The sequence below is a fragment of the Porites lutea genome, chromosome 1, assembly GCF_958299795.1.
Source record: "Porites lutea chromosome 1, jaPorLute2.1, whole genome shotgun sequence".
Lineage (NCBI taxonomy): Eukaryota > Metazoa > Cnidaria > Anthozoa > Scleractinia > Poritidae > Porites > Porites lutea.
Genome location: NC_133201.1, coordinates 52,793,334 through 52,807,732, shown reverse-complemented (window position 1 = coordinate 52,807,732; position 14,399 = coordinate 52,793,334). Strand labels below are relative to the sequence as shown.

Below are 14,399 nucleotides of genomic sequence, written 5' to 3'. Positions count from 1 at the left end.
CCTAAATAAGTGCACATCCTCTATCAAAAATGCTGAAAAAATTGATTTTTTGGACATGGTTAACGCAAAACTAATATTACTGCTATAATTGCTGTTACAGCTTAAAATACACTGTACATATGTTCAATTTTTTGTTACTGTCATTGTTCTGAAATGCTTTGCTCATCAGAAATAAAAGTTTCCTTTGGCTCCACAATTAAACATGCACCACACTTAAAAGTCCAAAAATTTATCAAGTAATAAGTGAATATTACTTCGAACACTTGAAAAGGTAATAACCAGTACTGTCTCTTACATGTGTCATCTTGAAAATTCTCCAATGCTTTCAAAACTAAAACAATGAACATGCATTTTATTGTTGTTTAAAAAAAGGATCAGCATAACTAACTTGGCCTCATCAGGATGCTGAAACTTTTGTTTGACAAGCTCATTTGCTATTGGGATCAGCTTTGTATCCTCAATCTTGTAGATACTGTGTCCACCTATCTGAGCTTGTCTGAAAAAGGAGAGTAACACAAACAAAATTTTTTTATATCAGCATTATTGACTGACTAACTTTATCATTTTCAAAACAGCTTTGACAAAAAAAAAAAATAATAAAATCTGCAATAGCTCCACTAAAATAATGCACCATGAAGACTCCAAGAAGAAGATGACTATACATTGCATACAGAAGATAATGTCCATTTACTGAGAGGGACTTTCAATAGAATCATGTACCTGGATATTTTGGAACCTAAATCACGATAAGTTGATTTTGAATATCAATCACTGTGATCATGGTGCTACTGATAGTCTTAGTCATTAGGGCCATTTATACAAGGAAGAATAAGACGCGTCTTACATAAGACGCGTCTTAAATAAGACCCAAACTGTACCATTTATACGAGCATGTCTTATCTAATAAGACGCGCCTTAGCTAAGCCGCATCTTATTTTAGACGAAATGTGCCGTTTATACGGAAAGTTCGCGTCTTATGTAAGACGCGTCTTATTTTTCCTAGTATAAATGGCCCTATTACCTGATGAAGACCAGCTGTGAGCTAAACAAAGTGGCTAGCAGGAATTAGAATTTAGTGATGTGAGCTCTATTTTGACAGTATCACTTGAACCTACTTTCTCCGTTCTGTTATCAGTATGATGTAGTACCCCTCTAGAAATCGCACAAAGCCTAAAAACAAATGAATTACAGACAGGTTAATATTTCCTCCATTACCAGTGAAAGGCCTGGAAGAGTGGCCCTCAATCTGTTCATGACTATTACTGCTACATAAAAAATGTGTATGCGTGTACACATAGCAACCCATGGATAATCCCAACATTTGGGATTTTCCTTGAAAGCTGTAAATTAATGGCACACTTTAGGTGTTGCCTTCAATTTTTGGTAACATTGGGAAGCCTGTATTGCAGACATTTTAATTGAATGTGTCAATGGTTCTGTTCGAGTAACAATAACCACGATTAAGGTGCTTAACCCAAGGGTTGTTACGTCTACTCTCCCCCAATCTTCTTCAGCGAATAAAATCAAAAGTGGCATCCATGAAAATACAAAAAAAACAAAACAACAAGCAGCTTTCCCCGAATCTAAAAAATAAGTCTGCAGGCTAGGAACCAAACTGTAATCTATGATGGTATCTGTAGCTTATTTTGTTTTGTTACATCCCTTAAGTGCTTCTTTCAAATGACAATCAAAGCAGCCTACAGAAAGAAATGGGTAGTTTAACTTGGTTATCGGGGCATAAGGAGCAGTATTGCTCAAAAGTAAGTGGACAGTTTCAACTCAATCCTTAAAACTGCAATTCTTATGTCTAAAAAACTCAAATAAATCGAGTTTCAAGACACAAGGATTGATCTTGGCTCTTGAGTTTTGAATTTTTACGTTTCAAGAAACCAGGATGTTTAAATGTTCATCACTCGAAGGGGTTCAAGGAAACAATACCGTTAATTGTCATTTCTTGAGAAAAAGAACAATAACCATTCACACATTTAGAAATTTACACCAACCATCAGCGCTTTTATGCACACGCACTAAGGGCTGAGGGCTGAGAATTTCCTCTGACTGCTACTATGACATGACCCCTGGCTGTTTTCACAAGAAACAAAAAGATTTAAAGAACCAAACGAACTTCCCAACTTTTCAGTTCCCTACCTACTGTTTGCATATACCTGGACTCATAAATAACTTGAGATCTTAGTGACAGCCTTGCATTTGTTATGTGTAATTAGAAACCACTTACTTTAACACACATTTGTTTAGAACTAAGCAAAACACTCACTGTCAATTTACTCTTTAGTAGTACTGCAATTTATTATACTCTTATAAAGCTGAGCTGTTTTGAAGGACAATTTGCCTAAATCCAATACCATGACAACTAGCTTGATCTTTTGACAGTTACCCCAGTTAATCAGGATTCAAACAACTTGCCCCATTTCCTTTATGATACGAATCTTACCAACAATCCCATATGAAGAGATACTCCTATGCAGTCCCCGATTTGTTGTCTCATATGCTCTGTTCTTGTTCGGCATATTTCCTGCACTTATCATTGACAACAAATCCTTGATTTGCCTTTGAGTGTACTCCACCTAAGTTGAATAATAAAATCTTATATAAACTTATATTACAAGTAAGGTCAAACTAAACTTTCAGATCTCTAAAGCCACACTGCTCCAGTGACTACCATACATTTGGACCTATTTGAGAGCTAGTCTTCAAAGCAGTGGACATTCTTGAGGTCATGGGTGATTCTCCTGCATACTGCACCAATGGGTCATCAAATCTCCCATTTTCATTTTTCATTTGCTCAACTTGCTTGCTGCTGCTGCTTATCTCATAAATTTTGAAACAGGACTCGAGTCACTCAACTACATCAACGACACACTACTATAGCTGATTTCTTGTTTTCACTCAATGATTTTGATTGTTCTGTCATTCATACATGGGGCACAGATAAAAGCAAAGCTGTGATTGGAGGAGTCACCGTACCGTAAAAGTGGCTCGAACACTTTCCAGAAAATGGAAGCTGAATTCTAATTGGCTAACTGTGGGAAAGAAATGTGGTTTGATTCTCAGCAGCCATGTGTGGGGAGGAGCATAGCAAGATGACATTAATAATGGCTGCAGACTTTGCAGCAGACTGCACTGATATAGAAAAGGTCAGGGTTTGAATTAGTAGCAAGCCTGCCAAATTTTTTCAGGGTTTCTTTTCTCAACTGCATCAGTTGCATCTTTAACTGTGCTGTTCTTCTTTGCATTTATTACTCTGTTATGCATTTCCAATGTATGAAATATGAAATTCATATATTCATCATTTCATTTCTATTTTTGCTGTTTTCATCACTGGAAAGAGGTATCAAATGCAATCACAGACGTTAGAAGTCACATTGTTTTAAAAAAAGTCCTGCATTCCGGTCTTGTTGTCCAAATCAACATTTTCTACTTTTTTGTGGAGGGAACTACCAGTAGCAATGGAAAGCAACAATAGTTTGGTAGACTAAGGCCATATATCTTAATCTTCAAGAGAGAATAATCTCTCTTGATCAACGTCTATTTCCTTGAATTTTCAAGCAAGAAACTCACAAATAATTAACGCGGGATCAGGATTTTGACATAGCAAAGGGCAGGATAGTGGGATAAAGAGGACAAAACAGGCGGGAAAGCGGGATTAGAGAGCCCTGTAGTAGACCCTTTTGTGATCTCTGCTAGCTAAGGGACCATGGGGGTAACGTTTCCATAGAGCATCCACGTTTCAACCCTGTTCATATCAACTATTTGTGTGAAATAGTATGAAACAGCTGAATGCATAATAAATAAATGGAGTTGCACGGAAATCTTACGTTAATTATGAGAATTGCTCCAAACTTTCCAGGAGAAGCCAAACCTCATACCAAAGAGGGACAAGCTGAAAACAAACCTTATCATCGAAGAACACCAGCTCATAAGGTTCCGTTCTGTCTATCTTCAGCACACGGAAGCGAGTCTCTGCGTTGTTCGAGCCCACAAGGAAAAACCTCTGTGGAGAGAGTAAAAAGTTACTTCAGCCACAGCTTAGATTAAGAAGAAAATGTTAAAAACTCCACAAGAAAAGTTATAGTTACTGCTTTCGTTTCGTATAGCACAATTCGCTGCGTGCAGCAAATGGAGTAGTGATCCACCATCTTGAAATGTGCGAATTTCCGGGGTAGTATGTCATGTAAGACTCCATAATATGTCCTAAATATACCACAGGCAGCCCAAACTCTGTGGGACTTTGAATTTATAAGAGAATGTATGAAAATAAACAAAATACGTCCTACATTCCATTTTTCGACAAAAATAGAAATAAAAATGACTTACCTTGTGTTTACGTTTTGTTATTTACTGTCTCTTCGCCGCTAGAGCCATTTGGAAGCCGTTTCAGACCCTTCTACATCCTTGGAGACCCAGGGGCAGATAGTGGGGACGAGGGAAAGTCTAAACGGGCGAAAAAATATGGAACGAAGAAAAAGAAAGAACGGCGAGAAGAAACTGGCACCAATCAGAAGCCAGAACGGCGGCGACCGTTTGGAACTGGTCTGGTAAGACATTGTCCTCAGGGGCTCTTCTCGCCGTTCTTTACTTTTCTGCGTTCCATATATATTTGTCCGCCCGTTTAGACTTTCCCTCGTCCCCTTTATCTGCCCCTGGGTCTCCGAGGATGGACCCTTCTACAAAATCAGTTGAAGAAAACTAGACTCAGTTCAAAACCATACTCTTCGATACCATTAAGAAGCCGGTCAGTGTAAAACGCAGACTGCGGACTGCAGACTGCGGACTTACGACTGCAGACAGCGGACCAAGGGTAAACTGCAGACTGAGTGTGAAATGCAGACTGCAGACTGAGAGTAAAACGCAGGCGGGTTTTGCTAAAAGCAGGCCCGTGGCCCAGCGGCCCGCGGCCCACGGCCCGCGACCCGCGACGACTTTGTGGCCCGGTGAACCCTGATTTTCCACAATTTTTTTTTTGTCCAGCGGTAAATCCACGCGCATGCACAGATCTGCATCGGGTTTGGGCGTGCGAAATGGACGACGGTGAGTTTGAATTCGGTTCCATTTTAATAATCATTTCAATCCTTTTCGATCCTTTCTTTCCTTGCATGTTGCTAAGTGAAAAACGTTGTCATTCTCTATTTTAATGTTCGTCTGTTTACAGAACCCAATAGAGAGGAAGTCCATTCTCAAACGATGTAAGTTATTTTCAAACCACATTTCGAGATTGAAAATTTTTAAATAAGCTAAATAATGAGATATGTGAACTGCGAATTGTCACTGACTTGCGTTTGTCAGTTTCACATTCACATCACATTCTCACTTTGTAATCAGATGATCTTACGGTAATTCTGTGCAATGGCAGGCAACAGTTTTGAAAGGGTTTTGTAAGGCGGTCGATTTGCGTTTCCGTGCTTTCTTTGTGTAACTCTGAAACTTCAAAAAGACTGTGCTCAGCTTCTGATATAATTTTAACTTTAATTTACCGCTGGACAAAAAAACTGTGGAAAATCAGGACTGGGCCACCGGGCCGCTGGGCCGTCGCGGGCCGTGGGCAGCGGGCCTGCTTTCAGCAAAACCCGATATTTTCACTTTCAAAGTATGGTTTGAAAATAACTTACATCGTTCGATAATGAAAGTCCTCTATTGTGCTATCGGTTTCTGTAAAGAGACGAATGAACAGAAAATGAAACAACATGCAACAACATGCAACAAACAGAAACAATGACTCAAATGATTAAAAATTAAACGAATAAAAACTCACCTTCGTCCATTTTGCACCCGATGCAGATCTGTGCATGCCCATCGATTTACCGCTGGACAAAAAAACTGTGGAAAATCAGGACTGGGCTTCCGGGCCGCTGGGCCTTCAGGCCGCCCGGCAGTCGCGGGTCGTGGGCCGCGGGCCGCTGGGCCGCAGGCCTGTTTTTAGCAAAACCCGAAAATATCATAAGTAATGAGATATGTGAACTGCGAATCTTTTTCTATAGAGAGACATGTCGGTCTATTTACAGGAACCCCACCCCAAAAGGAGGGCAGGGAAGAGTTTTTTCAAACTGTGGTTTGAAAATAACTTACATCCTTTGAGAATGGACTTCCTCTCTACTGGGTTCTGTAAACAGACGAATAAACAGAGAACAGAAGCATATAACCCCGAAGCGTATAACTTTGTCGCAATGCTCCGGTTTTTTAGGGAACCAATCAAAATTTACTTCCTAATATGGAATTATTGATAAGTGAGATAGTCGCGCGACTGCTCTGTAAGTGTGCAAACTTGTACCGCGATGTAAATTATTAAAGCTTATCTGTCTCAGATCGGGCGCTTTTCCAAATTTTTGTTGAAAACTCTATCAAAATATATATAAAACGTTTATGAAACATTTATAAATACATCAATTTCCTTTCAATATTGTACTTTCCTTGAGCATAATGTGTAAAATGTACGTTTATCTGCAAATTCCGTAAAACGGTTGCTGACTTGGTCGCAGTTCAGAAAAGGACAAGCGCTCCGCCGTGTGAAAGAAACAAGGTCGAAGTCCTCGAAGGTAAATTTCGCTGCTTAAAACTTTTCTTTGTCCCCAAAAAAGAAAAAAAACTTTTACATGTCACACGTCTAATCAAAACTGTCATACATGTGTTCGCCTACTGTTCTGAATGAATTAAAAAAATCTACACTCAAAAAAAAGATTCCGTTCGGACTTCGTCGGAGCCTTGTTCAACGTTTTTGCAAAGCTTGCCGTATCATTTTGTTTGTAGTCGCCATGCTGATTTTGCTGAATGAGAACAGAAGTTGCAGATAACTGGTTTGCCGTGGTAGATAGGTTTGCAGCTAGTAGCCTGAGGATGATCTTCGTCGGTCAAAGAGGCTGCAAATGCATTTTGCTGATTTCGGCGAGAGGCTTTGCGATATCGTGAAGAAATGTAAACATCCTTGTCTTATTTCGTCGCTGGTCGATGTTTTCAAGCCATACCGCTTATAACTTTGTGGCTCTTTATGTTTTCCTAGGGTTGCATTTTATAGCAGCATAATTACTTGATCTATGCCACGAAACGATTTCTTTCGGCCAGAAGACATACATGTATAAGCGTTGCAAGCTCTAAGATTTTAGCCTTGAATTCTCTGATTCCATATTTGGGCAAAATAATTTTCCGTACCCCTGATTGGACGGCTGCGTCGGCTAAAAAACCCGAGCATGGTTCTAAACAGATAAGGGGAATTAAGATGCTTCGGGGTTATATGCTTCTGACAGAGAATGACAACGTTTTTCACTTAGCAACATGCAACAAAAGAAAGGGTCGAAAAGGATTGAAATGATTATTAAAATGGTAAACGAATTCAAACTCACCGTCGTCCATTTTGCTCGCCCAAACCCGATGCAGATCTGTGCATGCGCGTGGATTTACCGCTGGACAAAAAAACTGTGGAAAATCAGGACTGGGCCTCCGTGCCGCCGGGCAGCCAGGCCGCTGGGCCTCCGCGCTGCGGAGCTGTCGCGGGCCGTGGGCCGCGTGCCGCTGGGCCTTTGGGCCTCCGGGCCGTCGCGGGCCGTGGGCCGCGGGCCTGTGTTTAGAAAAACCCCTGGTTTTGAGCGCAGAAATTCCATGCTAGTGATGTGTCCATTACCCAGGTCTGATTGGTCAAGCCACGAGGGAAATTTGCTTCAACCAATCAGAAGCACTACCCGGCAGATCTGAGTAGTGTACTTTTTGCGTTTTTATCAACCTCGAATTTGTCTCAGTCCTTAAAAACACTAATACAAATATTTAACAATTATTCCTCGAGCCCGAATCATTGGGCTCTGAGTCAATAGCCCATGTGGCTGAAGGCCAAATGGGCCAAATGGGCTATTGACTCAGAGGCCAGGAGGGCGAGAGGAATAATATTGTTTTAGTGAAATCCAACTAGTTGGTCAAAAATATCAAGACAAAACAACATAAGCCAGCAAAATGCGATTCAGCTGCCATTGTTTTGGTTTTCAGAGCTAGCGATTTTTGTTACTAGTGGACTATAACATATAGCCTAGTAGTAGCTCAACCAATCACAACGCAGTATTGATAATAGACCACTAGTTGGATTTTACTAATGGCCAATATCCCACTCATATCGTACATATACATTATTACAGAAAGTGAATCAGCAATCTAGACCGAAAAAGCTTAGTCAGAAAAAGAACTTCTTTGTACCCCAAGATTGTTCTGTCCGGGCTATTTAATGACCAAAACAGAACCTTATCTTGCAGGACCAAGCGTGCAAGATAGCCCCATCTTCCCCACACTGGTAGCCAATCAGAATAAGTGTGGCGCAGTGGTGAGAGCACTCTCCTCCCACCATTGTGTGGCCCGGACTCGAATTCGGCGCGGCGTCGACGCCATATGTGGGTTGAGTTTGTTGTTGGTTCTCTCCCTTGCTCAAAGAGGTTTTTTTCCGGGTACTCTGGTTTTCCCCTCCCCTTAAAAACCAATATTTCTTCAAATTACAATTCGATCTGGAGTGCACGGACACGTTTCAAAGAGCTCCTATAAGAACTCCGTGATGTACAATTACAATTCAGTGAAAATTAATGCACGTACCTATCAATGGTTTGCCCCAGGATGGTAGGAGTGTAACCCATGGGAATTAGACTCAGTGAAGCACACATGGGTAGGGAATTTGACATCCTGAACGGCCCCAGGGTAGGAAATTTGACTCAGCTGCCATCTTGGAAAGTGGAGGACCAGGGAATGAGTGATAAGAAGTCTGCCATCTTAGAAAATACCCAGTAGTCATTTGGATGAGTTTCCCACATTTTGATGTCTTCATTTCTTTGTGAAGGATGGCAGAATGAAATTTGCTTTTTAAGTTTTTGAAGTTTTATGACAAAAAGTATTTTGTCCCTCAGCATTGAGAAGTATTTCTACTTACATGATTCCACCAGATGCTGCCATGAGTTTTTAATAAAACAAAAGATCAAAAAATCGTACGTAAATACATGAAAGATTCCTAGAAAAGTTGTGTTAGATTTGCTAGTATACTAAATTAAATGTCAAATTAAATGAAATTCTGGACCACGGTACAAAAAACATCAGCTCTTAACCCTTCTTGATGATACATATGGCATGTCATGTTCGGGATGGCATTGCACATTTTGCATTGCTGTAAACACTGTGTGAAACAATTCAAAGGTACTTTCGGGAGTATAGCATGGGTGTTAAAATAAGCTAGGATATGTCTTGTACACTGGCGGAAATGCACAAAGTTTGTGGGTCCCATTACTTTGTCACCAAGTATTATTCCAAGTATTATTCCTCTCTGGAGATGCTCAGTGCTGCAATAAAGACTGTTGTGGGTGCTTATAATAATAGTTTGCCCGGGGATGGGAATTTGACTCAAACTGGAGACTCAAGGGTGGGGAAATTTAAATTTGAAAACTTAAAATGTCAAATTTCCCATGGGTGCCATTTTTTGTGTTTTTTGTGTTGTTTTGTATCCACTTTTATGTTGATCTGTCCACTCTAGTGGTTCTTTTCATTCTTTTGCGTTGTTAGATTAGTCCTTGCAGAGCTTTGTCATTTAATGTACCAGTGCAAACTTTCACATCATTCCGGAGGTGTAATCCCTTGAAAACAACAGTCTGTACTGAATAGCAGCTAAGTAATAACTGCACTGGGTTCAAAGATTGGTGACTGCCATAAGGAGCCGACCATTTGACTTTTGAGGGGAGGTATGGGTGCATGATCAGAAAAAAAATATCCTGCAGACTGATTTCTAGCCTGCGTAGCTGGCGGTATTGTGTGGGTGCGAGATTAAAGTTTTGGCGGCAGAGCCGTGTTCGAAAAAAAGGGAGTCGGGACGAGGCAGTTGAAATACCGACTGCCAGAAAACCCTGGTATTTTGAATCGTCCGCACACCAGTGTGCGGAGAGACAGATTGGTCGAGGGCCATACAAATGTCAATTATGTTAGATGATCCTTCGCATATATTTCCCAATTAAGGGAGCAGATGGCAAACTGGAAAAGACGTAAGTGATTGTGGTTTCAGTGGTTTCCCCTTTAAAAAGAGCATAATTGATTACCAAATTGCCGAAATGGCGTCTTTAAACTTCACAGGGCTGGAATTGTCTTTATTTATCCGTAAGAAACAAAGGTCAAAGAAAATTAAAACACTTTACAACTGCATCTGAGATCAAATCCTATCAGGAACACCTACAGAAGAATAAACCACAGAAAATGGTTACTCAGTATGCATGTATAAACAAACCAGCTTCATGACCTTTTAATGTTAAGCCAGTTAAGCCTAGTGTGGCAAAAAAAGATTTACTTAGTCAAAGTTTAGAATGATACATGCACTGTGTAGTGCTAGTAACCTTTGCGCGAGAGCTGAGAAAATAAAAAAAACCTCTGTTCAAGCAAACTCACAAGGTCACGTTTCACATTATCACGAGCTTAGGAGTCGTGTTTAGCCTGTCAACCCTTATTTCTAAACTGTCTCGCGCGAAAATAATCGGAAGTTTCAAATTGAAAGTTTCTCGTTGATTGGCTGATTTAATTGGGATCAGCTAAGGTGACAAAAGTGGGCGGCATTCGAAAAATCATGGTTCTCTGGCAAGCGGTATTTCTCGCGTATTCGCCGCTCGTGACGGCTCCGCCGTCAAATCTCACTCGACTAAAGTGCAACGGCTCCGCCGCCAAATCTCACTCGACTACTACAAAATACCGCCAGCTACGCAGGCTAACTGATTTCGAGGGTAAAAAAATTTTTGGAAGGAACTACCTGGCAAAAGATAAATCCTACACTCAAAAAAAAAAATTCTTCATGGGTTATATTGCTGAAAAAATCTTACACCGTTGTATGTCAGCAAAAAATTCTATCACCCGAGGTTTTAGACTGTTCACAGTCCCCTATTTTTCCGTGTGATCGTCGAGATCGAGCGCGTCTTACTGTTCATGGCGGCCATCTTGATTTTTAGATGTACCGAGGGGGCGGGCGTCGGGGAAGTAGATTTGATACTCTTCCTCAGGTTAGACTCGGTACGACTGAGTAGATTGGAATGTTCAACTTCCAGGACAAACATCACGTGAATAGGAGGGCATTTTGCGTGCGCATGTGTGCATCCGCTGAACGACAATAGCGTGGACGCATCAAATCTGATGGCGGGAAATCGAAAACTCGCGACAACTGGTTACAGTCCTTTTAAAGGCCATTTCGTTGGTGCTTTGAATACTGTACTTTCCTACAAAAAATGCTCTCCATGACAAAAATTGGACGTTTTCTACGCGGGTTTCAGTTCTAGATTCTTCAGCAGTATGTTTTCTTGACCTTTTAAAGACTTTAAAGACCCAATGCCAAGAATCACTGTTCCTGTATAAATCTGATTTTCAGTGGCAAAACAATGCATTTCTATGGGTGATTTCCAAACTCATGGTCTTTCTTATCAAAGAAGAAATGCATCGGAGCAATGTTCAGCTCCTTAAGGAAAGCGAAAAAAAATTACTACGCGAGGTTTATTTATTAGCACGTTGTCTCATGTTAAACTGATCGCGAAGATATGCATTTATACATGCCACAAAAACATGAAATCCATGGGTATTTTTTTTACAGTTTTTCGAGAGTTCTTGCGGAAAAATATATAAAAAATATTCTACAGGAAATGAAGAATGGATTGAGTCTCAGACAGGAACAATTACAAGTCTATGTACTACATAATCACGAGCATTTCATAAGCTCACTTGCAGACAAAACAAATGCACCCCGAAAAAACGAACAATACTTTTATTTTTCTTCACCTATAGAAGATACAGATATTTTTCCCAAGCTACTATTTTGAAGCGACTCTTGAATAACAGCTCCTTTGTTCCACAATCGATTTCTTATTATTAATTTATATATTTGATGACAGTAGTGATCCATTCAAAACAGAGAATGGCCATCACAGCATAATCTAACTGACGATATTTGTTTACCTTCAAAGCCTGTTAAAATATAAGGCGGGAAGTTTATTAAAGGGGTGCATATAATGCTGTTTCCTCAAAAATGAAATACCACGATGTACTACTAAAGGACCCAAATGAGTTGGGATGCCTCAACAAACATGACACTTATAAATGGATGGGTGAATTTGTCTGTTATTAATGTTTCTGATGAGATCTCTTTACTGTATCCAGATGAACCACTTATGTAAGTTGTACATGGGAAGAATCATCAAGCAGATACTGATGCATTAAACAAGAATGTGGTTCAATACAGAGAAGAAGCTTGTCTCAGAAATTAGCATATCAGCAAATGTAGTATCCGCAAAATGGTATCATTTAGGAATAAATGCAATTTTTTTGCAACAGCAGCCAGAATTTATTTAAAAGGCGTATTGATAACGTTTCGTTTCGTGCTATTTTGGGGTTGGGGAGTTAGGCTAGATTTTCTAAAAAAAGTAAAAATGTTATGTTTATTTGCATACTGAAATGCAAATAATAAGTGTACCATCAAAATAAGGTGGAAAAAAATCAGAATTTAAACAGATTGCTGTAATTTTTTTACCTGTGTGTAACTAATTGATAGAATTTTCTTATTTTCAAAACACAATCTTACTGGCATCATTATATTGAATTAAATTTATAGTTGAAGAGCGTGTATTTTATTTCTCAACGAAGACGTACAGCTGAAGAAAGCTAAAATTACTGCAGAGAGCGATTTTTCACAGCCTTCATCAAAGTACCATTCATTCGCGGAAGTATTCTTGGTTTCATTAATCATTAACTAAATTTGGGGAGAAAGGCCAATTTTTGAGATAAACAAGCCAGCGAAAGGGTGAAAATGCAGTCTCACGGTACAATGTAAAATGAACACTTTATTAACCGATGTATTCCTGAAACGATTAATTTCGATTTTACAGTTATACTGTTGAGAAGAATAAAATATCTATAGGATAATTGTTGGACGAAAAATTATCATACTGACCTTTTCCTGCTGCCCAAAAAATGTGCGCGAAATGTTAAGTCGTAACAGCATTCAGCTGCCATCTTGTCTTCGATGTACTGTTTTACGAAAGGAAAGACTGTCCTCTCAAAATTTACTTCTGTTTACTTGCATCGTGGAAATGCCTCAATACCTTAATGTTTGTGGAACGTAGCACCATGCCCTCCTGTTCGTCACGCGATCAATCATTCTCGTCCCCAGAGCCCATCGTTTCTTGGTCACGTGGTCGGGAACAACAACGTGGAATGCAAAGAGAAATCATCGCAGACATTCACATCTCCCTTTTCGTTGAAAGTTTAGAGTTGTTCACTGACGTGCTACATGTTCAACTTCATACCTCGAGGGGACACAACGAAAAGGTAACCTAATTTCATGAATTTTTGCCAGGACCTAGGCTGACAGTTCCAGTTCCTTGAAATTCGATAACTTCCCAGACGACTTTGCTTCTGAAAAAGGCTGCGAAGAGTGTACGTTTAAGCTAACAGAAACCATCAACTGAGAGAACCAGAAAGCAAACGCTATCAACAATTTCTATTTTAGGAAGCAAGAAACCCTTTAAAGGTATAATTACAACAAGCAAAGCGGGCACTGTCAAAAAGGAGTAGCGAGTATCTCTTTAATAATTATTTACGAAAACCTAGACTCGGTTGGAGCAGATCTTCCGTTTCTGCCAGGTATGTGGGCAGTTTTAAATGTTTCTCTGTTATTGGATTTATACTGGAGGAAAATCTGTGTGACTTTGTTCTTTGTATATCTCATTACGAAATGATTTCCACCTCCTGGAGATTTGAGGCCCATCGCAAGGTTCGTTTTTGCAATCAGACTCCATGGCGCTTATCGCCCGCGATCACCGTGTACGTACCCCACGAACTGTCACGCAATTAGCCTAGTCATTTGAAGTTCGGATTAGATTTAACGGTTCTTTAACTGATCTGTGACTTGTTTGCAGTACAGAAATTAGAAAAAAAATTGGCGTCCTTTAATATTTCATCTGTATATTTAAACTTGATTTGAACGATTTTGCTTTCCAGCTGTTTTTGAGAACGAGACCATCATTAGTGATCTCAAGACACACCATTTCAGCCTACAGGTACGGGTAAGCGAACGTGTTTACCTTGTAGTTTTATAAAAGGCAACCATTATTTTCCAGATGTAGTAGTGGCGTAACCATTCTATTGGGTAGCCTACCCTTTTCTCCCAGATAAGAGGCAATCTACCCGTATTTATTTATCTATTTATTTGTGTTCCCAATTAGCTTATATAGCTAAAGTATTTGACACTTGAATATAAAAGTTTATTATTATTGTTTTGTTATTATTACATGTATGGCTAATTTACCTGTAAGCGTAAACGGAAACAGTCTCTATTGCCCTGTTGAATGAATTTAAAATGTTCAACTTCCTGTCGGTTCTAAGATTTGAGTGAAAGAAAAGGCCACTTTTTT

General features: G+C 39.8%; 1 protein-coding gene across 1 annotated transcript in view; it reads right to left on the bottom strand.

The window, feature by feature from the left end:
• LOC140932119 (polyphosphoinositide phosphatase-like) overlaps positions 1 to 5,812 on the bottom strand; it is a 39,440-nt gene extending 33,628 nt beyond the window's left edge. Inside the window, exons 1-5 of the mRNA XM_073381768.1 lie at positions 5,771 to 5,812; positions 3,914 to 4,012; positions 2,453 to 2,585; positions 1,116 to 1,170; positions 389 to 496 (exon numbers count right to left, since the gene is read on the bottom strand). Of these exons, the coding sequence (XP_073237869.1) occupies positions 389 to 496; positions 1,116 to 1,170; positions 2,453 to 2,585; positions 3,914 to 4,012; positions 5,771 to 5,812 (437 nt within the window). The remainder of the gene's footprint in view (positions 1 to 388; positions 497 to 1,115; positions 1,171 to 2,452; positions 2,586 to 3,913; positions 4,013 to 5,770) is intronic.
• Positions 5,813 to 14,399: the final 8,587 nt, after the last annotated feature.